This window comes from Chrysemys picta, chromosome 7 (genome assembly GCF_011386835.1).
Source record: "Chrysemys picta bellii isolate R12L10 chromosome 7, ASM1138683v2, whole genome shotgun sequence".
Lineage (NCBI taxonomy): Eukaryota > Metazoa > Chordata > Testudines > Emydidae > Chrysemys > Chrysemys picta.
Genome location: NC_088797.1, coordinates 123,940,408 through 123,964,632, shown reverse-complemented (window position 1 = coordinate 123,964,632; position 24,225 = coordinate 123,940,408). Strand labels below are relative to the sequence as shown.

At 47.7% G+C, this 24,225-nt stretch overlaps 1 protein-coding gene across 10 annotated transcripts in view; it reads right to left on the bottom strand.

Annotated features, from left to right (window-relative positions):
• SH3PXD2A (SH3 and PX domains 2A) overlaps positions 1–24,225 on the bottom strand; it is a 387,168-nt gene that overhangs the window by 138,155 nt on the left and 224,788 nt on the right. For 9 of the 10 annotated variants that reach the window (XM_042855199.2, XM_065552551.1, XM_065552549.1 and 6 more), the window contains one exon: positions 296–324. In XM_042855199.2, the coding sequence (XP_042711133.2) occupies positions 296–324 (29 nt within the window). Of the gene's footprint in view, positions 1–295; positions 678–24,225 lie in introns of those variants that run through there. The other variant, XM_065552552.1, reaches the window with a different exon arrangement.

Genomic DNA, 24,225 nt, shown 5'->3' with positions numbered 1-24,225 from the left:
GCACAGGTACAAATCGATCAGAAAGAGGACTTCAATTTAAGGCAGCTGCCTTCTTGGACTGGAGAAAGATCTGTATAAGTGCAATGAGCAGGGGGCTAGTCATTTTTGTTTCAAAGGCAGTTTAATATAAAGACAGTTTTCTCTCTGCACAGTCTGTTTGATGCCTCTGTCTCCCACTATCTTGAGCAGGAAAGAGTCAAATCACCACACAATTTCATGCAACAGGAGGTACATGGAAGGTTCTTAAAAATCTCTCTACAGAGCCATGCATTATATGGAGAATCTGGTCTCTTACCTGATTTTCTTTTCGAGGATCCATAGTCCCTGAAAAATAGGCAACAACAGAGCGACATGGTTAGTGTTTGAAATGCGGGGAAAGAAAAGGGTGTTTCCCAGACTCCCACCCATAGACTCAAGGGCTCATCGTCTGCTTTCCCTCCTTTAAACTGGAGGCTAAGGCTGCAAGGCATTTGACACACACAGACTTAGACACCCTGATCAGCAGCAGTAGCAGCAGCTGGTGCTTCTGCTGCACTAGGGGGGCCAATGGACCATGTGATCCAAGACAGAGCAAACCATCTACAACCCGCAAAGCAGGGGAGAAGAGTGTCATTTTTCCTCCTTTAAATCAAGCTCTTTAATGCCCAGTTGCTGAATTAACCCATTACATTCCCTTGCAGAGGTAAAAGCAAGTCAAACGCTTTCTGCAAAGGTGTGGTTGCTATAGGCATATCTTGCACTGCTCACAGTCCCTTCATTTCAAATGCTAATTAACAGCTGCATAAACCCCAGCCCCTTCTGGTTATCTCTGTCGAACACTTGTCTTCTCTTTAAGAGGAAAACTTAGTTCCTTTTTTGTTGTTTTCAGGATAGAGACTGTGGCTTTTCTTCTGGAGCTACAAATCAGAGGAAGCTGGTGCCTTTGCTTACAGTATGATATGTGAAAGTGCTAGAAGTTGCTATCACAGAAAAGAGGAAGAAAGTGCTGAACAGAGCTGGGAGAAACTGGAAAAAAATGTTTTAGAATAATTAGAATGAGGGTGGGAAATATTTTACTATGGTGATTACTTCTTCCCACTCTCCCAGTGTCCTCTCTGTATCCGTCTCTTAAACCCTGACCGTGAAACGGGATGTGTAGTCAAGATCCAGGGGTTGCCTGCTACAGATGCCACTAGAGGATTGAGATCTTTGTCAACTCTTTGGGCAGCGACTGCCTTGTTTGTTGTCTCTTGTACAGCACTGTGTATTCTATGGGGACATTAAAAAAGCTGGGAAACACCAAGTATCCCAACGCCGATTATGCAAAATTCAGAATATTTGGGAGATAATCTGAAATGTGGCATGCTCCCTAAAATCAGAAATGTGCATAGAAATGAATTTAGTTTTCCCAAAGGTTTTGGATCCACCCCATGACATTTGGATAGCCAGGATTTACTTCCAGTGAAGAAGAAGAAGAAAAATCCCAGTTTCTTTTTGGGTCCCTTCAAATTTTCCAGTCTCACATATTTCTATAAGAACAGGAGTACTTGTGGCACCTTAAATGCTCTAATAAATGTGTTAGTCTCTAAGGTGCCACAAGTACTCCTGTTCTTTTTGAGGATACAGACTAACACGGCTGCTACCCTGAAACGTATTTCTATGAGACACAATTTTCTCATGAGTCATTTTTGCAATTGTATTTGAGGCGAAGCCCCTATCATTCATAAACAAACTGGTTTTTGCCCAGAAGCAACGTTGGTTTTGGCCCACTGTCACAGGGATATACTGTGGGGCGGTGGCTGGAGCACTATATTCTTCATCTGTTCTGGGCTGCCCACTAAGGCACGTGCCAACCCAAGCCTGCCTTTATTCAGTGACCTTTTTAGCCTACCAGCTACACATCTTTCATCACGACACCCACGGTGGTCAAGGCTGCCACGCTAGGATGCGACAGCGGAGTCTCTGTGGCACGCAGATTCATGCTTAACACCAGCCACCAATCAGTTCCTCGTCACAGACCCTACTACTCGCCCGCCCCGTCTTGACAGTGGGCCCTTCTTTACCGATTCTGGACTGAGGGAGGCCTCTGTGCAGCCAACCAGCACCATTGGGGTCTTCGAGACAATCCAAGCTGCAGCTGCAGCACAGATCAAACAATGATACGCATTGTCAAGGAGTGCCCGCTAACCAAATTCAGCAGTGGGCTCCGAGAGCTCCACTTGACCACTAGGAATGCTATTGCTTGGCTCGGCGAATATGCAAACGCTAAATGAATACACTCCCTGGGAAGTTGTGGGCAGCTCCTATAAGTTAGAGTTACTCTTGGGCCACCACTGTACTCCGTTCTTGGTGTGCAAAGTTGACGACTGCCGTGCAGGCACTGAATCAGAGCTTCCTCAGAGTTACACAGGGAAGTCTCCACAGCACAAACCAAAGAGCCGGGCTCACAAGCAGAGAGTTTGAACAGATTCACACTCTGTGGATTGAGCACAGAGGGGGGCACAGGACACAAAGGAGGGGGTTGCACAAAACGTTTACACATTTTTCATGAGTCATTAACTAGAAGGTGAAAAAATCTGAATTCCAAGTATCTTTCCTTTTGGTTCTGAAAGTTTTGCCCACCTCGAGTCCGGAATCCTTGGTTCTGAATGGTATAGTCCATATATGCCATATATCCGACCCCTACCCCCAGGAATTCCCACAAGTGCCCATTGTCCTACTGTGGGGCAGTGGCACTACGCACTCCATCTATCCTGGGGTCCAGATTAGCTCCAGGGGAAGCTGTGGACAGCAACTGTCAATTAGAGTTCCTTTTGGGCCACCACTGCACCCTGTTCTTCTAAGCTGCATCCCCTGAGCTGTGCCAATGAGGAGCTTCAGAGGCAGACCCTGTATGGATCTCTTGGAGGGACTTTCATACCGGAGGCAGATTTGCAGGAAGGGCGGCCAGCACATCCCTCAGCCTGTGCCACTTCCCGCACCCCCCCTTGGCCTGGAGCGGCGAACCGCGGCCAGTGGGAGCCGCGATCGGCCGAACCTGTGGACACGGCAGGTAAACAAACCGGCCCGGCCCACTAAGGGCTTTCCCTGAACAAGTGGCGGCCCTAGTTTGAGAACCACTGGTCTAAACAGTTATTCTTAGAGTGCTAGCACAAGCCCGGTTAGCCCAAGTCTAGTGACCCAGGGTGGGCAGCTCACTGCTGAGGGCTGTGTAGACATACCCTTGGAATCAGTAAAAGAAGGCACAGCTTCTATTCATTTAGTACAGATTTGTGACCCTGATGTTATTCTACGACCAGAGAAAATAGCATCCGTAAAGTGTGAGGTGCAGGGAATAGTTGCCATAATTAAGAACGTAAGAATGCCCATGCAATGGTCCATCTAGACCAATATCCTGTCTTCTGACAGTGGCCAGTGCCAGACGCTTCACAGGGAATGAACAGAACAGTAGAGTTATTGAGTGATCCATCCATCGCAGGCCCTGGTTCTCATGGGAGACTTTAATCACCCTGATATCTGCTGGGAGAGCAATACAGCGGTGCACAGGCAATCCAGGAAATTTTTGGATAGTGTAGGGGACAATTTCCTGGTGCAAGTGCTGGAGGAACCAACTAGGGGCAAAGCTTTTCTTGACCTGCTACTCACAAACAGGGAAGAACTAGAAGGGGAAGCAAAAGTGGATGGGAACCTGGGAGGCAGTGACCATGAGATGGTCGAGTTCAGGATCCTGACACAAGGAAGAAAGGAGAGCAGCAGAATACGGACCCTGGACTTCAGAAAAGCAGACTTTGACTCCCTCAGGGAACAGATGGGCAGGATCCCCTGGGAGAATAACATGAAGGGCAAAGGGGTCCAGGAGAGCTGGCTGTATTTTAAAGAATCCTTATTGAGGTTGCAGGAACAAACCATCCAAATGTGTAGAAAGAATAGTAAATATGGCAGGCGACCAGCTTGGCTAAACAGTGAAATCCTTGCTGATCTTAAACGCAAAAAAGAAGCTTACAAGAAGTGGAAGATTGGACAAATGACCAGGGAGGAGTATAAAAATATTGCTCAGGCGTGCAGGAGAGAAATCAGGAAGGCCAAATCACACTTGGAGTTGCAGTTAGCAAGAGATGTTAAGAGTAACAAGAAGGGTTTCTTCAGGTATGTTAGCAACAAGAAGAAAATCAAGGAAAGTGTGGGCCCCTTACTGAATGAGGGAGGCAACCTAGTGACCGAGGATGTGGAAAAAGCTAATGTACTCAATGATTTTTTTGCCTCTGTCTTCACGCACAAGGTCAGCTCCCAGATTGCTGCACTGGGCAGTACAGCATGGGGAGAAGGTGACCAACCCTCTGTGGAGAAAGAAGTGGTTTGGGACTATTTAGAAAAACTGGACGTGCACAAGTCCATGGGGCCGGATGCGCTGCATCCGAGGGTGCTAAAGGAGTTGGCGGGTGAGATTGCAGAGCCATTAGCCATTATTTTTGAAAACTCATGGCGATCAGGGGAGGTCCCAGATGACTGGAAAAAGGCTAATGTAGTGCCCATCTTTAAAAAAGGGAAGAAGGAGGATCCGGGGAACTACAGGCCAGTCAGCCTCACCTCAGTCCCTGGAAAAATCATGGAGCAGGTCCTCAAGGAATCAATTATGAAACATTTAGAGGAGAGGAAAGTGATCAGGAACAGTCAGCATGGATTCACCAAGGGGAAGTCGTGCCTGACTAACCTAATTGCCTTCTATGATGAGATAACTGGCTCTGTGGATGAGGGGAAAGCAGTGGATGTGTTATTCCTTGACTTTAGCAAAGCTTTTGATACGGTCTCCCACAGTATTCTTGCTGCCAAGTTAAAGAAGTATGGGCTGGATGAATGGACTGTAAGGTGGATAGAAAGCTGGCTAGATCGTCGGGCTCAACGGGTAGTGATCAATGGCTCCATGTCTAGTTGGCAGCCGGTTTCAAGCGGAGTGCCCCAAGGGTCGGTCCTGGGGCCGGTTTTGTTTAATAACTTTATTAATGATCTGGAGGATGGTGTGGACTAAACTCTCAGCAAGTTTGCAGATGACACTAAACTAGGAGGCGTGGTAGATACACTAGAGGGTAGGGATCGGATACAGAGGGACCTAGACAAATTAGAGGATTGGGCCGAAAAAAACCTGATGAGGTTCAACAAGGACAAGTGCAGAGTCCTGCACTTAGGACGGAAGAATCCCATGCACTGCTACAGACTAGGGACCGAATGGCTAGGTAGCAGTTCTGCAGAAAAGGACCTAGGGGTCACAGTGGACGAGAAGCTGGATATGAGTCAACAGTGTGCTCTTGTTGCCAAGAAGGCTAACGGCATTTTGGGCTGTATAAGTAGGGGCATTGCCAGCAGATCAAGGAACGTGATTGTTCCCCTTTATTCGACATTGGTGAGGCCTCATCTGGAATACTGTGTCCAGTTTTGGGACCCACACTACAAGAAGGCTGTGGAAAAATTGGAAAGAGTCCAGCGGAGGGCAACAAAAATGATTAGGGGTCTGGAGCACATGACTTATGAGGAGAGGCAGAGGGAACTGGGATTGTTTAGTCTCCAGAAGAGAAGAATGAGGGGGGATTTGATAGCAGCCTTCAACTACCTGAAGGGGGGTTCCAAAGAGGATGGAGCTCGGCTGTTCTCAGTGGTGGCAGATGACAGAACAAGGAGTAATGGTCTCAAGTTGCGGTGGGGGAGGTCCAGGTTGGATATCAGGAAAAACTATTTCACTAGGAGGGTGGTGAAACACTGGAATGCGTTATCTAGGGAGGTGGTGGAGTCTCCTTCCTTGGAGGTTTTTAAGGCCCGGCTTGACAAAGCCCTGGCTGGGATGATTTAGCTGGGAATTGGTCCTGCTTTGAGCAGGGGGTTGGACTAGATGACCTCTTGAGGTCCCTTCCAACTCTGATATTCTATGATTCTATGATCCCATTGTCCAGTCCCAGCCTCTGGTACTCGGCGGTCTAGTGACACCCAGAGCATGGGGTTGCATCCCTGACCGTCTTGGCTAATAGCCATTGATGGACCTATCCTCAATGAACTTATCTCCCAGTTATACTTCTGGCCTTCACAACATCCCCTGGCAAGGTGACTGTGCGTTGTATGAAGCAGTAGTTCCTTATGTTAGTTTTAAACCTGCTGCCTATTAATTTCATCGGGCGACACCTAGTTCTTGTGTTAGGTGAAGGAGTAAGTAACACTTCCTTATTCACTTTCTCCACACCAGTTATGATTTTCTAGACCTCTATCATATCCCCGCCCCTTAGTTGTCTCTTTTCTAAAATGAACAGTTCCAGTCTTTTTAATCTCTCCATGTTTGGAAGCTGTTCCATACCCCTAATAATTTTGGTTGCCTTTCTTTGTACTTTTTCCAATTCTAATATATCTTTTTTGAGATGGGGTGACCAGAACTGCACACAGTATTCAAGGTGTGGGCATATCATGAATTTATATACAGGCATTATTATATTTTTTGTCGTATTATCTATCCCTTTCCTAATAGCTCCTAATTCACTATGAGTATTGCTGTGGGAAGTGACAGACCAGGTATTACATCAGCAGAAACAGAAGCTACAGGGAAAGTAAACAATCTTCCAATCCATTTAGTGGTGTTTGTCATCTCTGTTTCCAAAGGAGGTGAAACAGCGGCAGACAGCAAGTGGAGGAAGTTAATCTGTGGCCTCCAGAGCATTTAATACATGAATACATAAATTAAAATCAGTTCGCATTTGCTGGCTTTTGCCAAGGCTTGTTTAAATATGTTGTAGGCCTCTATGTTCCCATGCTCCTCAATTCCTATGAGTCTTTGAGGCTGTGGGGAGTCACTGGCACTATAGGATGGATGTCATTTCAAATAAACCACTCCAACTATCATTCAATTTCCTATGAACTGGCAGACCGCCAAAACCACTGAGCTCCATTCAGTAACTTAGTAACAGGAACAATAACTTCCCCCTTCTGAAGGTTGAGATGGTTTGCATATTGGATTATCAACGATTGTTGCATTTTCTCAATGCTATTGACATCAGATTCTGACATTTAAAAAAAACACAATACACCAAAATACCTCTCTCCCACTCTTTACAGTGTCACCATCTTCGCCTTAAGAACGTGCCTTAAAACTTGAGCTGTTCCTTACTGATTTTATTCAAGAGCCAAACTGACATTCACTCTGGGGCTTTTTAGACAAAGCATGATTCCCAATCCACTGCCCCTAGGACTACCACTACATACTGACTGTATTATAGTCACACGTAGGAGTCCTTGTTACAATCAGGGCTCCACTGTCACATAAGAATGTCTCAATTTTTGCTTTACTTTAATCCAGTGGCTCTCACACTTTTGTACTGGTGACCCCTTTCACATAGCAAGCCTCTGAGTGTGACCCCCCTTATAAATTAAAAACAGTTTTTTAGGTATTTAACACCATTATAAATGCTGGAGACAAAACGGGGTTTGGAGTGGAGACTGATAGCTCGCAACCCCCCATGTTATCACCTCATGACCCCCTGAAGGGTCCCAACCCCCAGTTTGAGAACCCCTGCTTTAATCCTTGCCCAGTTGGAATTTCAATGAGAGAATGGGGTAAAGCTCATAACCGTCCTGCTCTGAAAGTGAAGGTCCTACCTATCACTTCAGCTAAAGAGGGATTTCCATTAGCTTTTAGAGGTAGACAGTTTATGATACACAGTTGAGCAATTCAAATTCTGTCTATCAGGGGGCGGAGCGCACTCTGACACATTTCGCCTCTCTCGGTTCGTTACGCTATTTTGTACCTCAAGATACAGAGTTAACAAATCATAAAGAGCACATTTGACCGCTTCCCCCTCTCCCCAAGACAAATAAACAGATGAAGGCTTTTTTTTTAAAGCATCTTATTCATTTCTTGATATAAATTGTTGCATTGTGGACCCTCTTGAACATGAATCTGTCCTTTCTGAACAGAGGTCCAGCTTTCAGTAGTCTCAGAATGGCCCCCATTGTGATGATATTGAGACGTCTAAGAGTCCAGAATTCCTTGCCGCAAGCAAGAAAGTACTTGAGGGGGGAGAAAAAGTCCGGTGACCTGACTTCAGACACAGGGATTTCTTGTTGGCCTGAAATCCTCATTTGCCGCTAAGAGTGTTAAGGCAACATTGTGTAATCAGCTTCATAAGAGAAAGGAGGCACCACTGAAGAGGTGATCTTGCCTTTCTGTCATCTCTCTGTTATCTTCATAGTGTTACTCAAATGCTGGCATGGGACAAACTCGCACAGGCTTATTTACCACACATTTTTGGCATGGCTACAAGTGGTTTCTGACTCTGTAGTATCACAATTGTTGCTCCGTTACGCTCACTGGGACAAATTTGACTCCAGCCTTACTCATTGAAGCCAACAGGGTGAAATCAACCCAAGTTCTGCCCATGAAAGGCTAATTACAAACTTGGGGACCAACTGTACCTCCAAGATAACACATGGATCAGGGGAGCCTCCAAACATGGCTACCCCTCTCTCACTCAGAAGAGGAGGAAAAGGGCTCCGACACTCCTGGGGCAGTGTACTCTCTACCTCAGTGGCTCTCAACCTTTCTCGACTACTGTACCCCTTTCAGAAGTCTCATTTGTCTTGTGTACCCCCAAGTTTCACCTCACTTAAAAACTACTTGGATACAAAATCAGACATAAAAATACAAAAATGTCACAGGATGCTATTCCTGAAAAATTGCTGATTTTCTCATTGTTACCATATATTTGTAAAATAAATCAATAGGACTATAATTATTATACTTACATTTCAGTGTATAGTACATAGAGCAGTATAAACAAGTCATTGTATGAAATTTTAGTTCGTACTGACTTCACTAGTGCTTTTTATGCAGCCTGTTGTAAAACTAGGCAAATATCGACATGAGTGGATGTACCCCCTGAAAGCCCTCTGCGTACCCCCAGGGGCACATGTACCCCAGGTTGAGAACTATGGCTCTTTCCTCCAGATTCTCCAGGTCCAGGGATCTGTATGTAAGTGGTGGTTTGTGGCAAGTGACACACATTGTCCCCATCCTCTCCCAGTTCTGAGGGGATCCCCAGATCAGCCACCAACTGTGGGACCTTGCCTGTACTTCCAGGAGCAGGAGTCAGGGGAAGCAGGGGTCACAGAGAGGCAAACAGCCACAGGTTTGAGGGATGGTTGCTACAACCTCGTGTGTGTGTGTGTGAACCCTTCCTCCTCCATCCCCAAAAGAACTAGGAAACCTCAGAGATTTCCTACAACAAATGCTTCCACAGTGGGGGTGAGACTGGGTTCTGGGTAAGCACTTCATGATTTAGCCCAGTATGAAGAAATTCAGAACGGCCACTTGCTCTACTTATTTTCATTTTATTTTATTAAGATCAAGTGACTCTCCTGGAGGAAGACTTGGTATTAAGTGCTCAGCGTTCTGCACAGATATATGGCACTGGGGCACAATGAAAGAGCCCGGCCTCACAAGCCATCCCAGCCAGCAGTGAGAGAGGGCTCTGTAGAACCAGGAGGCTTTGGGAATATTGTGACAGTCAATTAAAGCCATGTGATCCCTCTCCTGTACGGGTCACCCAGCACTAGGAAATACAACATGGATGTTTACAGCAGGCTTTTTCCTGGAAAGAGGCAGTACAAAAACAAGGTCTTGCCTAAGAATCACATCCCCATCTGTTTCTGCTTTGCCCTGTTTATCCCATCCCATGGTGAGTTTCTCCACAGGAGATCAAAACGTATTTACCTCACCAAGGGCCCCACTTCTGCAAGGTATTGAGTGCCTCCTGAAAGCCGACCTCCCAGCTGTCCCTTATGAGAGCGCCAAATTTACCTCCGTCCCACAGTGGGCAAGGACGTGTCGCTTTGTTACTGTAAATTATTTATAGCAGAAATACTAAATGTTAAAAACAAGGCCATGACATTAATCACTGTAATGCTCCCAAAGCTGCTGCTTTTCCGGTTGTGCCCTTCACTTGGGGTCTTCAATATTTGAACACATGCACACACATGCACACAGTCTATATCAAAATATGCATCTTATTACTATTACAATCGACTTCCTGGATGTTAGAGAGACAAGGTGGGGGAGGTGATATCTTTTATTGGACCAACTTCTGTTGGTGGGAGAGATGAGCTTTTAAGCTTACCCAGTGCTCTTCTTAAAGCTTGTCTCTCTCATTAACAGAAGTTGGTCCACTAAAAGACAGTACCTCACCCACCTTGTGTCTCTCTAATATCCTGGAACCAACACAGCTACAAGACCACTGCATACATTACTGGATGTTAGCACGGTAAATTAACGTGGAACTTTATAAATAACTTTGGCCAATAGCCTCTCATAGAAATCTTAATAATCTGGTAAAAAAAGTAATAGGGCAGCAAGTGTTTTGAATTTTTTGCTTGATTTTCATTTGGTCTTTTTTGATTTCACAAGTTTGCAGCTGGCGTTCTAGTTATGGTATAATAGCGGTGTCCAACCATTGACCTGGGGGCCACTTGTAGAACTTAAGGCTCTAAACTGTGAGCCTCCAGGGTGGCGACGTTAAGAAGAAAATTTGGATTTGATTAGGAGTTGAAAATGTGGTCCCGGAGCCCTGCCCTGCCATTTTGAAACAGAAGTGTTTGAATCAGCAGAATCATTATATGGGGCCAATATATCTGCTGTCTCAGGAGTAGGATTGCCAGGCGTCTGGTTTTCGACCGGAATGCCTGGTCGAAAAGGGACCCTGAGGGCTCCGGTCAACTAAAAGTCCAGTTGGCCGTAGTGGCCGGCTTTGCACGGCTCCCGGAAGTGGCCGGCATGTCCCGTCAGCTCCTTGGCGCAGGGGTGGCCAGAGGGGCTCTGTGCACTGCAAAAACAGTAGCCAATTGGAGCTGCAGAGGTAGTGCCTGCAGACGGGGGCAGCGCAGCTTCCCTGGCCGCCCCTGTGTCTAGGAGCCAGAGGGACATGCCAGCCACTTCCGAGAGCCACTTCCTGAGGTAAGTGCCGCCTGGAGCCCGCAACCCAAACCGCCTCCCACACCCCAACCCCCCGCCCTAACCCTGAGTCCCCTTCCGCACCCAAACTCCCTCCTGCGCCCTGCAGCCCAACCCCATGCCCCAGCCCTGAGCCCTCTCCCGCACCCAAACTCCCTCCCAGAGCCTGTACCCCACACCTCCGCCCGCACCCCAACCCTCTGCCCCAGCCCTGAGCCCACTCCCGCACCCAAACTCCCTCCCAGAGCCTGCACCTCACACCCCCTCCCGCACCCCAACCCTCTGCCCCAGCCCTGAGCCCCCTCCCGCACCCAAACTCCCTCCCAGAGCCTGCACCCCACACCTCCTCCCGCACCCCAACCCTCTGCCCCAGCCCTGAGCCCCCTCCCGCACTCCAAACTCCTCAGCTGCGGCCCAGAGCTGCTTCTTGCGCCCCAAACTCCATCCCTGCACCCCCTCATCCCCAGCCCCACCCCAGAGCCCAAACCACCAGATGGAGCCCTCACCCCCTCCCGCACCCCAACCCCCTGCCCCAGCCCGGTTAAATTGAGCAAGTGAGCGAGGGTGGGGGAGAGCGAGCAATGGAGGGAGAGGGGATGCAGTGAGCAGGGACGGAGCCTCAAAGAGGGGGGGCTAGGGGCGGGGCCTCAGAGAAGGGGGCAGGACAAGGGCGTTCAGCTGCTCAGCAGCACCCCGGCTTGTTATCTTCCAGGTGGTTCCTTTGTATTTAAATGGGATGTTCTTGATTTGTTATTTAAATTAGAGTGGGTCTATTTAAACAAGGACATCTGAATTTAATACAAAATACGTTAGGCCTAACTGTAGTGTAATCTCTTCGAACGTTTACATAAAAAATAAATATGCTGAATCCATGAGCCTCTGTCAAAAATGTTGCGTTAAAAGCTGCTTTTCTATATATAAAGAAAGAACTGGGAAAAATATCTCATTTTTGAGGTCAAGTTTTCTAAATATGGCACAATAGGTCATGCACTGTTTTAAAGGCTTATTTTGTTTAATACATTTTTTTCGTGTGTTTCGTTAAATTCTAGTTACCATTCTAATTCAATCTGATATAAATCATAAGCAAAAAGTTAATTATCTAGTAACTAAGCAATATATCATTCACCACTTTCAAACATCCTAAAAATGCTTAACTAATTCATAGGAATCTGAAAATATTAAGCTATATAATTGCTTAAATAAATGTAGACAGGTATACCATACCCGCCTAGGTAGCAAAAGTATGTACCAAATCTAGTGTAAAGACTCTATTTAGTTATAAATCAAGAAGCTTTAATGATTATATTAGCGGATGTGAATGCACCTTCCTTTAGAAAATAACGGAAAAACAAATGAAAAAGTTGATTAAAACTGATGATTAAAATCACTCATATAAATCGCCTTGATTAAAATCCATCGCCCCTGAAGGGAGGAGATTAGTTCTGCTCAGCTGTCTGCTTCCCTGTGTTTGCTCCAGTTATAGCAGGACAGAAGCTGAATTGGCTTTGCCTGAGATGAGAGGAGGATCTAGCAAAGGATAATTCCCTCCCCAAAAGGGAGGCCCAGGAGGGGGGAAGGAGGAGAAGCTGTGAAACAGTGACAGCTTCCTGATTCTCGGCCCCAGCCCAGTGTAGAGCAGCCTAGAGGCTGCTCTACTTTGCGCAAACAGGCTATTGCCTACAAAGCACCACGCCAGCTGGGGATAGCCAGAGTCCAACCTGCTCCAGTCATGCCTGACCCACCCCCACCCCCTGCACCATGTTCTGTGGGGAGGCAGGCATAGCGACTCCCCCACTCCAGGGCAATCCTCAGCAGGCTTGTGTTCTCTTTGCACTGCCTCAGGCAGCACAGCACAAAAAACAGGGCAGGAATCTGCCCTCGAGTACTGATTGTGGCATCCTGACCTTTCCGGAAGAAATACGTTCATCCCTCAAGCAGAGCCCAGAGATGGTGCTGCTGGGATTATAAAAAAAGGTCCATTGAAACGTCATGGAAATGACACCCCGAGGAGTGAGTCGGTCATGGGATACATAGGCATAGGTCCTCAGGCTGAAAAAATCAGGCATTGCTGGGTTAGAACAACCTACATTATTCCTCGTGCTTAAGTTGTTCTCTTTGTTGGGTGGATTCTTGCTTAAGTTCACCTATTGTTAGATTTTTGGGATGACGGTAAAAGCCACTGTTGAATTTCAACTATATATAACCAGGCCATAATGAAAAGCCTATAATATAACCAGGCCATAATGAAAAGCCTATAAAGGTCTTTGATCAAACCTTAATGGGACTTACAAAGGGGAGAACCTATAGTGCTCTGGGGGAAAGGTTTCCTCATCTTGCCTCCTTTAGAGAGACTCCATGAGCCCTTAAAAGCAATTTAAGCCTGATTTATGTTACTAAGTGATTTTTCTGCATGTACAAACTACAGGAGAAGGGCTCTCATCTCAAAATGCTACTGTACTTCGGAAATTACCAACAAATGCTATAATGCCCTCAGTGCCTTTGACTTCCTCAGTGCAGTGGAAACTAGCAATTTAAGTAAATACTTCACCATTCCCGATTGTCCCATACGCCACATCCAGCATCCGGCAGGATACAAGCTATACGGTATATTTTCCTAATGGATACTGAGTCTCTTCTGTCCATTTAAGCTGAAATATGTATTTATATTTTGAAAGATGTTCAAGTGAGCAAACACCCAGTTTGTTAAGAAAGAAGCATCATTTAGAAAAGGTCTGGGTGGACTCAACAACTATCAGTGCACATTCAACAAAAGTGAGACGTTTTATCACCATTTTATTGATGGGGAGATTAAAAAATTTTAAGTGATTGGGCCAAGGCCACACAGCAAGCCAGAGGCAGAGCCAGGAAGTCAGATCTCATGCATGCCGGCTCTCCACTTTAACCTGCATTTAGTCAAATGCATAGAGTAGGGGAAGTCAAAAGGCAAATAAGCTCAGGCCCCACCTTCCATTGTGCGAGAGGCAACATTCACATAGGAGTTCTCAAACTGGGGGTCGGGACCCTCAGCCTCCACCCCAAACCCCGCTTTGCCTCCAGCATTTATAATGGTGTTAAATATATAAAAAAGTGTTTTTAATTTATGAGGGGGGGCGCACTCAGGGGCTTGCTATGTGAAAGGGGTGACCAGTACAAAAGTTTGAGAATCACTGACATAGATCAACTATTAATGAAATACTAGGATACTAAGCTGTACAAACATTAGGGCAGGCTGGAAAAAGGCAGGCATTTTCTGTGCAAAATGTCAAAAGAAATGAAAAAAATCAGTTTCACTCCAAAAGTTTTGCAGGAATTTTCAGGTGTTCAATTAAATGAAAACCAAAAAACCTCAATTTTATTTCCCACTCTCCTTTTCTCCTCTTCCTTCTACCTTAGAATCATAGAATCATAGAATATCAGGGTTGGAAGGGACCTCAGAAGGTATCTAGTCCAACCCCCTGCTCAAAGTAGGACCAATTCCCAACTAAATCATCCCAGCCAGGGCTTTGTCAAGACGGGCCTTAAAAACCTACAAGGAAGGAGACTCCACAACCTCCCTAGGTAACCCATTCCAATGCTTCACCACCCTCCTAATGAAATAGTGTTTCCTAATATCCAACCTAGACCTCCCACACTGCAACTTGAGACCATTACTCCTTGTTCTGTCATCTGCCACCACTGAGAACAGCCGAGCTCCATCCTCTTTGGAACCCCCCTTCAGCTAGTTGAAGGCTGCTATCAAATGCCCCCTCATTCTTCTCTTCTGGAGACTAAACAATCCCAGTTCCCTCAGCCTCTCCTCATAAGTCATGTGCTCCAGACCCCTAATCATTTTTGTTGCCCTCCGCTGAACTCTTTCCAATTTTTCCACATCCTTCTTGTAGTGTGGGGCCCAAAACTGGACACAGTACTCCAGATGAGGCCTCACCAATGTCGAATAAAGGGGAACGATCACGTTCCTCGATCTGCTGGCAATGCCCCTACTTATACAGCCCAAAATGCCGTTAGCCTTCTTGGCAACAAGGGCACACTGTTGACTCATATCCAGCTTCTCGTCCACTGTGACCCCTAGGTCCTTTTCTGCAGAACTGCTACCTAGCCTTTCGGTCCCTAGTCTGTAACAGTGCGTGGGATTCTTCCGTCCTAAGTGCAGGATTCTGCACTTGTCCTTGTTAAACCTCATCAGATTTTTTTTTGGCCCAATCCTCTAATTTGTCTAGGTCCCTCTGTATCCGATCCCTACCCTCTAGTGTATCTACCACGCCTCCTAGTTTAGTGTCATCTGCAAACTTGCTGAGAGTGCAGTCCACACCAACCTCCAGATCATTAATAAAGATATTAAACAAAACCGGCCCCGGGACCGACCCTTGGGGCACTCTGCTTGAAACCGGCTGCCAACTATACATGGAGCCATTGATCACTACCCGTTGAGCCCGACGATCTAGCCAGCTTTCTATCCACCTTACAGTCCATTTATCCAGCCCATACTTCTTTAACTTGGCGGCAAGAATACTGTGGGAGACCGTATCAAAAGCTTTGCTAAAGTCAAGGAATAACACATCCAGTGCTTTCCCCTCATCAACAGAGCCAGTTATCTCATCATAGAAGGCAATTAGGTTAGTCAGGCACGACTTCCTCTTGGTGAATCCATGCTGACTGTTCCTGATCACTTTTCTCTCCTCTAAGTGTTTCATAATTGATTCCTTGAGGACCTGCTCCATGATTTTTCCAGGGACTGAGGTGAGGCTGACTGGCCTGTAGTTCCCCGGATTCTCCTTCTTCCCTTTTTTTAAAGATGGGCACTACATTAGCCTTTTTCCAGTCATCCGGGACCTCCCCCGATCGCCATGAGTTTTCAAAAATAATGGCTAATGGCTCTGCAATCTCATCTGCCAACTCCTTTAGCACCCTCGGATGCAGCGCATCCGGCCCCATGGACTTGTGCACGTCCAGTTTTTCTAAATAGTCCCGAACCACTTCTTTCTCCACAGAGGGCTGGTCACCTTCTCCCCATATTGTGCTGCCCAGTGCAGCAGTCTGGGACCTTGTTTGTGAAGACAGAGGCAAAAAAATCATTGAGTACATTAGCTTTTTCCACATCCTCGGTCACTAGGTTGCCTCCCTCATTCAGTAAGGAGCCCACACTTTTCTTGACTTTCTTCTTGTTGCTAACATACCTGAAGAAACCCTTCTTGTTACTCTTAACATCTCTTGCTAGCTGCAACTCCAAGTGTGATCTGGCCTTCCTGATTTCACTGGTGGAAACAAGAAAGAGGGGATTAAACCCCCCAAAACACCGGAATGCTTTTCGGGCCGGCCAGCAGATTCAACAGCACAAGGAGTTCACTGCTCCCCCCTCACACACTTAGGCCGTGTCTACACTGGTGGCACTGTGTCGGGTATGTGTAGCTACAGGCCGCAATGAAAGGCAGGCTGCATCCACACCGTGGTGCATAGCTGTACACGGTTGTGAACGGTTCTGGCAGCTGGGAGGCAGCAGGAAACGACACTGCAGTATGGATGTGGGAAGCATTGCCTAGGTGTGTAGACAGCCACATAGGGTACATAGCCTGGGGGTTCAGGTGTGTCTGTACTCTACTCTACTCTCCTAAGCCATGTTTCACCATCTACACTGCTACTTACACTCCTGCAGTCGTACCTTTAGCCCCAGAGCTGCCTTCGGGCTGCTGTGTGTGGGGCATTTGTCACCAGTGGCAAGCAGTGCCTGGCGACCCCTAGAGGGCAGCTGTAGGGGAGGCAGGAGCCCGTCTCTCTCTCCGTGCAGGGCCAGGGCAACTGGGGAAACCGAGGCAGCCAGTGGCGAGAATCAGGGGCAGACGGGGCTGGGGGAGGAGGAACATGGGGCAGTCTGACTGTGAGGCAGAGGTGAGCAGGCTGTTGAGAAGCAGTGGGAGCCTGGAGCCCTGGGGGCCCATTTGGGTGCGATCCTGAAACAGCATCACCCCTTCTGCCCCTGCTTCTCCATAAACCCCCAACCTCCTTGAGTCTCCCTTCCCCCCACTCCTTCCCCCTCACAGCCCTTCCTGCAAGGCCCCAAGGCTACCAGGTGCCATGGCCAACTCCTGTGTGCCGCCTCCTCCCTGGCGGCTGGCCCCACAGGCAGCCCGTCTGCCTGCACTCAGTGGCACTACAGGGGCCCGTGGTGCCAGAGAGGAGTCACTGCAAGGGAAAGCCTGTGGCCCTGTGAGATGAATAGCTGGGGCTGGAATGAGCACGTGGGGGGATCTCAGCAGGAATCCCAGGCTGCCACTTTTAAAGACTATAAATGAACAAAGTAACAGAAGAGTGATTGGCCTTTCCAGACACTGTCCAGGCCCCATGAGTCTGAGAAAGCCCGGCAAAGCGGAGAAAATGCTATGTATGGTGACATATTGTATGGTGTCTGGCAGGGTGTTTTTGGTTTCTTCTCAGGCATTTTAAGGGTAAGTCTGCACAGGGATAAAAGCCCCACAGCACGGCCCCGGATGACCTGGGTCAGCTAAGCCGGGCTGGCGGGGCTTGGGCTGCAGGGCTACAAATTGCTGTGTAGCCGTTCAGGATTGGGCTGGAGCCTAAGCTGTGGGTCCCTCCACCCTCACAGGGTCCTAGACTACCTCGAACCCAAACATCTACCCAGCAGGTTTTTAGCCCTGAAGCCCGGCGAGCCTGAGTTAACGGACCTAGGCCAGCCGCAGGTTTCTGATCCCTGTGTAGACGTACCCTTATTAACACATTCCTTACACTTCTCTCTCTCTCTCTCACTGCTCCTGCTTTATTATTGACCGCATTACGTGCAACAGAAGCTGCACCTTGAGAGAGTAGGGGTGCAGACAGCAGATGGCCGTTGTGTGAGTACAGATTTCAGGCTGCTAAATACCGCCACTGCCCTGGCTGGTTTGATGCTCTCTTTTAGTGGCAGATCCTGCCTCTCACAAATGAAACCACATCAGGTGCATTTTTGAAAATCAGCTGTTGGTCTATGCAGCCCTGAGAGAGGTAAATGATCTTTCAGGATATGTAGAAATTCATTGCGTGCATTGAAGGCAGGATCAAGCTCATTGTACGAATTCTGATTTCTTCATTCAGTGACTACAGTCCTTTTTTTCTTCATTACATCCGACCAAAAAGACCACCCTATCAAATCTGATCTTCCGTTGTCAGGATAACAAAACCCAGCACACAGTAAACAGTAATTTCCTATGTCTATTTATCTCAGCAGCATGTCCTGAGTTAACCGGCGGGCAGTATCAAATACCCTAGCATCTGATTATAAAAGCTACACAGCTCCTCTATCAGACAACAGTTTTATTAGCCATGACGTTGTTATCGGCTTGCTTCTACAAAGTAAAGCACAGAAGGACCCTTCAGTTTATTACTCAGAGTAATAAATAACAGTGCAAGAAATTTATCACAAGTTCATGAACTCTGGAAGGTTTTTTTAAAATCACTATTCTTCGAACCAAGCGTTGCCAGTAACAGCAAAACTCTAAAATATATCAGAGCATCCAGTAAATTGTGCTGGATTGCCAGCTACCATCGGCTGTCTCTGGACTGATTACATACTGGCAGCAAACAGAATGCAGACTTAAAAACATCCTCTTTCGTTCTAACACCAGCAGAGCAAAGACCGAAATTGCCTGGAGGAGCCTTCGCAAATACTGTATCATATTGGGATGCGGGAGCTGGTTTAAAATTCTCCGTCATAAACCCTTACTAACCCAGGTAATTACACAGTACAATTTCCTAAGCCTAAAATCTCTCAAATTGTGGAACACATTTTAAGGCAGAGTTGCTCTGTTACCCTATCTCCTTCTAGCCCCACCAATTAGGATCTCACAATCTCCCTGCAGTGAATATAGATCTAATTTATGCAAAACTGTAATATCACCCGTGGCTGTGACTGCATTGTTCTTCCCCGCCACTTATACGAATGCCCTATGTGAAGGACTTCGCATTTATTAAGATCAAATCTTGTTTCTTTGGGACTCCACTCTCCTAATTTCTCCAGATTACTTTGATCTGGATCAAAATGTGATCAAAAAAAGTAACACCTGACAATGAAGAAATCACCAGGCAGACAGGGGCATTACTTAAAGCTGGATAGATTAAAAACAAGCAAAGACACCTACAGAAGTCACATTGGATTGGCAGAAGGGGACAGTGCTTGCATCAAGCGTCACTGTGCCAAAAGGAGCATCATGGATCACCTAGAAATCCACTGCAGTTTCAGACCCACTGATTTAGGGCATTTTTCAGAATGCCCCATGAATGGTGGTGCTACTTTTGGGTGAACAGGTATGCAATCAACGGGACCTGTCCTAATTCTTTGTCTCACACAAGAAATGGTGTCGAAAAATATAGATTATACTAGGTCAATTCATCTGAACTGTGGCCTCATTCTCTGCGATAGAACCAAAGAGAGCACCCTAACTGCCATGTCTCAGTTTGGGTTGGAATATCGTGCCTGTACGAATGGATGCTCAGAAATGGGTACAGACAATGAAGCTGATGTTAACAGCTAGAAATGTAGAAAAGTAGGATCATAGAATCATAGAATATCAGGGTTGGAAGGGACCTCAGGAAGTCATCTAGTCCAACCCCCTGCTCAAAGCAGGACCAACTCCAACTAAATCATCCCAGCCAGGGCTTTGTCAAGCCAGGCCTTAAAAGCCTCCAAGGAAGGAGACTCCACCACCTCCCTAGGTAACCCATTCCAGTGCTTCACCACCCTCCTAGTGAAATAGTGTTTCCTAATATCCAACCTAGACCTCCCCCACTGCAACTTGAGACCATTGCTCCTTGTTCTGTCATCTGCCACCACTGAGAACAGCCGAGCTCCATCCTCTTTGGAACCCCCCTTCAGGTAGTTGAAGGCTGCTATCAAATCCCCCCTCATTCTTCTCTTCTGGAGACTAAACAATCCCAGTTCCCTCAGCCTCTCCTCATAAGTCATGTGCTCCAGCCCCCTAATCATTTTTGTTGCCCTCCGCTGGACTCTTTCCAATTTTTCCACATCCTTCTTGTAGTGTGGGGCCCAAAACTGGATACAGTACCCTAGATGAGGCCTCACCAATGTCGAATAGAGGGGAATGATCACGTCCCTCATTCTGCTGGCAATGCCCCTACTTATACAGCCCAGGATGATTTTTATCATTCACTTAGCGGCCTATGCTAGAATCTTCTGTTACGAAGTGTGACCTCCTCACCCCAATGGAAAGTCTCAAAGGGACTGTAATTAAGAATTAGAAAATCACACCAATCAAAATAATATACTTAACCAGACCTGGAAACACACCAAATGGTGCGGAGAGACCGTTTCTACACTCTCCAGCATTATATACAATCTGTACTATCAGGGAATATACGACCAGGGCTAAACAAATCTTTCTGACCACACAGAATAATTTTCCCTTTCAGACAGACAAGCTGAGCTTTGACACAAATACTTATGATGACGTGGGAGCATCTGAAACGTAATGAAGTTGGACCCGATAGAAAGTTCCAGAACAGGGGCTCTCTCACTCTAAATGTACCCTGCAATTTCAGCTACTATAATTTTTGGCATCTAGAATTAATGTTAGATAGGACCAGCACTTCGGATCAGCACTCAGTCACAAGCCTGCCGCTGATGTAGTTGAACTCTGGCTCCCATCTCCATTGAAGCTCATTGCAATTCGCCTTTTATAACGCATACCTCACTATAGAGCACAAAACCATACCGCAGGGCTAGTTAATGGACTTAGCTTGGGCCCTCACGCCGCACGCCAGGGTTCAGGAGAGCACCCCAGGCTGTATGTCACTCTTAAGCAACCTCCTCTGGCCAGCCGAGGAAGCTCCTTGATGAGCTTCAGTGGAAGCCAGGCCCAACGTCTCTGTGTCAGAACGATGTAATTTGCCTGACTTTCTTCATCTGTACGATGAATTGCAGGTGCAAATCTGAGCTTGTGCACCTCTATCTGGTTTATACAGAACACTCAGACACAAATGTTGCGGGCACAACGTGGGCTAATAAAAGGGAGGCCGCCTGTCTGAAAACGGAGCTGGGATGGGTTGTATAAACCCCACACTGGACAGGAGAGGGTTAAGGATCAACTCTGGGCTCAGGAGGCCCTGCCCCTCTGCCCAGACTGAGCATGCTTGGGATGGAGGTGGGGTTTAAAAGGCAGCCAGACAGCTCAGTCGGGGCTGGCATACCAGGGAGAAGGACGTACTCTGGGAGCTCCAGGAGAGACATAAATGGATCTCACACCAAGCAAGGGAACAGATTTCAAAGTAGCAGCCGTGTTAGTCTGTATCCGCAAAAAGAACGAAGCTTATGCTGAAATAAATTTGTTAGTCTCTAAGGCTTGGTCCACACTGGGGCAGGGGATCGATCTAGGAAACGCAACTTCAGCTACGAGAATAGCGTAGCTGAAGTCGATGTTTCCTAGATCGAACTACTGCGGGTCCACGTGGCGCAGGCAAGCTCCCCCGTCGACAGCACTTCCTCCTCTCGGCGAGCAGGAGTTCCGCAGTCGACGGGGGAGCGCTTCTGGGATCGATTTATCGCGTCCAGATGAGACGTGATAAATCGATCCCAGAAGATCGATCTCTACCCGCCGAATCAGGCGGGTAGTGTGGACCTAGCCTAAGGTGCCACAAGTACTCCCGTTCTTTTTTCAAGGGAACAGAGGAGCAGTGACACCAGAGATTGGGACCAGGGAAGGAAACCCGGAAGGTAGAGCTCCCCAGGGACGGCCAACTGGGATGCAGAGGGCGGTAGAAGTGACCCAGGGAGTCTGATTTGAGGCTGACGCAAGGCACCGTGGCGTGAGCAAAGCCAAACCAGCCTCCCAAGGCCCTGGGTCAGAGCCTGGTGGAGTGAGAGGGCCCGGGCTCCCCTACCCAACCTGGGAACTGAACCCACTCGGTGAAGTTGCTGCCTGTGAACTGCACCCAGTTCATGGGCGCACTTGGGGGAGGGGGCAGAACTGGGCAGGAAGAGGCGGGGCGGGGGCAGAGCGGGGGTGGGAAGAGGCAGGGTGGGGTGGGGCCTTCGAGAAAGGGGTGGAGTGGGGGCGGGCCCTGGGCCAGAGCAGGTGTTGAGCACCCCTGGAGAAAGGAAAAAGCTAGCACCTGTGGTGCACAGAAGACAAAAAGCAACATACTTCTATACAGAAGCCACATCTACCTAGTGCAGAGGTCCCCAAACTTAGGGGGCATGGAGGAATGTTCGAGGGAGCATGGCGGGGCCTGAGCCAGTCCCCCTGGGGGGTGGGGAAGAAATGCCACACAGCCCCGCTCTGCTCCCATCTCTGCTCCCATCTCTGCTCTGGCCCTGCCCCCACCCGCGGACCCGGCTGCATGCTCAGCCTTGGCCCCCGACTCCGGCCCAGCCACAGCTCTGTACCTGGTCCTGGCCCGAGACCTACCCCCAGCCTCAGCTCCATTCCCAGCCCCGCTCCTGGCCCCAGCCCTGCCCCCAGCTGCGGCCCCAGCCTTGGCCCCCTTACCCCTGTCCGCATCCCTTGACACCCTCCCCCCGGGAGCCGCGACCCCACTACCGGGGGACCCTGAAAAATTTGGGGACCACTGACCTACTGGGCAAACTCAAATCCCTAATATAAGCACCCCACAAATTTTGGGGAACCCAAATTTGGATCCAGATTTAGATGCTATTCACGTCCCTCTGCAGTGAAAGAATGAAGTGATCCAATTCCTTCTGTATAAATCCCTGAGCAATTCTTCATGCAGATATTACTTTTCATTCCCATCAGGCCTTGGAACACATTTTTTCCAATGCCAATTTCTTAGTCTGTGTCCTGGTTTCATAAAAATGTACAGGAAGGCTGGCAGAATCTAATTACGCCCATCCAGTTGGCCGGCTAAGGAAGAAGACATTTTAATTAAGCTAAAAAGAAAAGTGATGAGTCTCCCCATTCCTTCAAAATGAGCTTGGATTCAGCAGGTATCTGAGACCGGGAACACAAAGAGGGTCTTTCTGTGTGTTAAGGCGAAACGAGCATTTGCAGTTTGTAACTGACGCAATTGTTCACATTATCATTTATCTTATCGGACGTGGGCGAGGGGAAAAATGTAGTCAATTGCAGGAATTACAGCACCCCCTTCCCTTTTCTTTTAAGCTGTCACTCTCTCTGTAACTCACAACACTAGAATGTGGATGAGGTCTCTTTGACCCCACGGACTGTGGTTCATTTCTCTGTACTTTTTCCTTCCATTGTTACCCATTCTGACATTACCACTGCACGTGAACCTCGGGGTTAAATTCTGTGCTCAGTTACACCGGTCTAAATCCAGAGTAACTCCACTGAAATTCATGCTACTCTGGATTAACTCTGGTACAATGGGGAGAGCAGAATTTGGGCATATCAGCACTGAGAAATCTATCCTACAACGGGGTTAAAACTCAGAGCACAAAGCACGTCATGCTGCCAATAAGCGGGTTATCAGCACTCTGTCTACATTCATTCCTCAGACTGAAGCTACTTCCCTATATGTACTGTACCGAGTGCTACAACATCTATATTTGGCAGTGCCGTGTCACTGCAAGAGTCTTGGTTACCACCCTGCCCAATGTACTTGAACTCTGGTTCCCACGTCCACTGAAGCTCATTGCAATTCCCCTTTAATAACACATACCTCACTACAGCACACAAAACCATACAGCAGACCCAGTTAATGGACCTAGCTTGGCCCCTCTTTCCTCATGCCAACCTTCAGAAGAGCACCTCATGCTATATGTCACTCTTAAGCAACTTCCTCTGGCCAGCTCACGAACGCTACTGATGAGCTCCAGTGTGAGCCACGGCCTGCTTCTCTCTGTCGGAAGAATGGGAGACAGGCAGGGAATGCACAAAAATGCTTGCTTGGCTCTCAGGAAAAAGAAGAGACAGGGGGCTTGACCCAGCAGATCCCATCAATTTCAATGAGAGCTCAGGGCACTCAGCACCTCACAGAACTGTGCCCAGAGTATGCAAGTGCACATGTGAACTCCCACGCATCTTGAAATGTCGCTACCTGTCAAATCGAAAGCACCGCTAAATGAACGTTCTTGACTGCGTAAAAAGCAAACCCGGCCCGAGCGGCCGAACTTAGGCAACAAGAAATCTCACTCCTCTGATTCATCCATCTTAAAATAAACAACAACCAAAAAACGCAAGCCCTGCTGTGCATCTCATCCATTAGCAGTGTCTGGGGATTTCCACAGAGCCTCATCTCGCAATTAGATAAAAGCTCTTCCCTCCTAAATCACTGTCCAGATGAAATCCGATGGC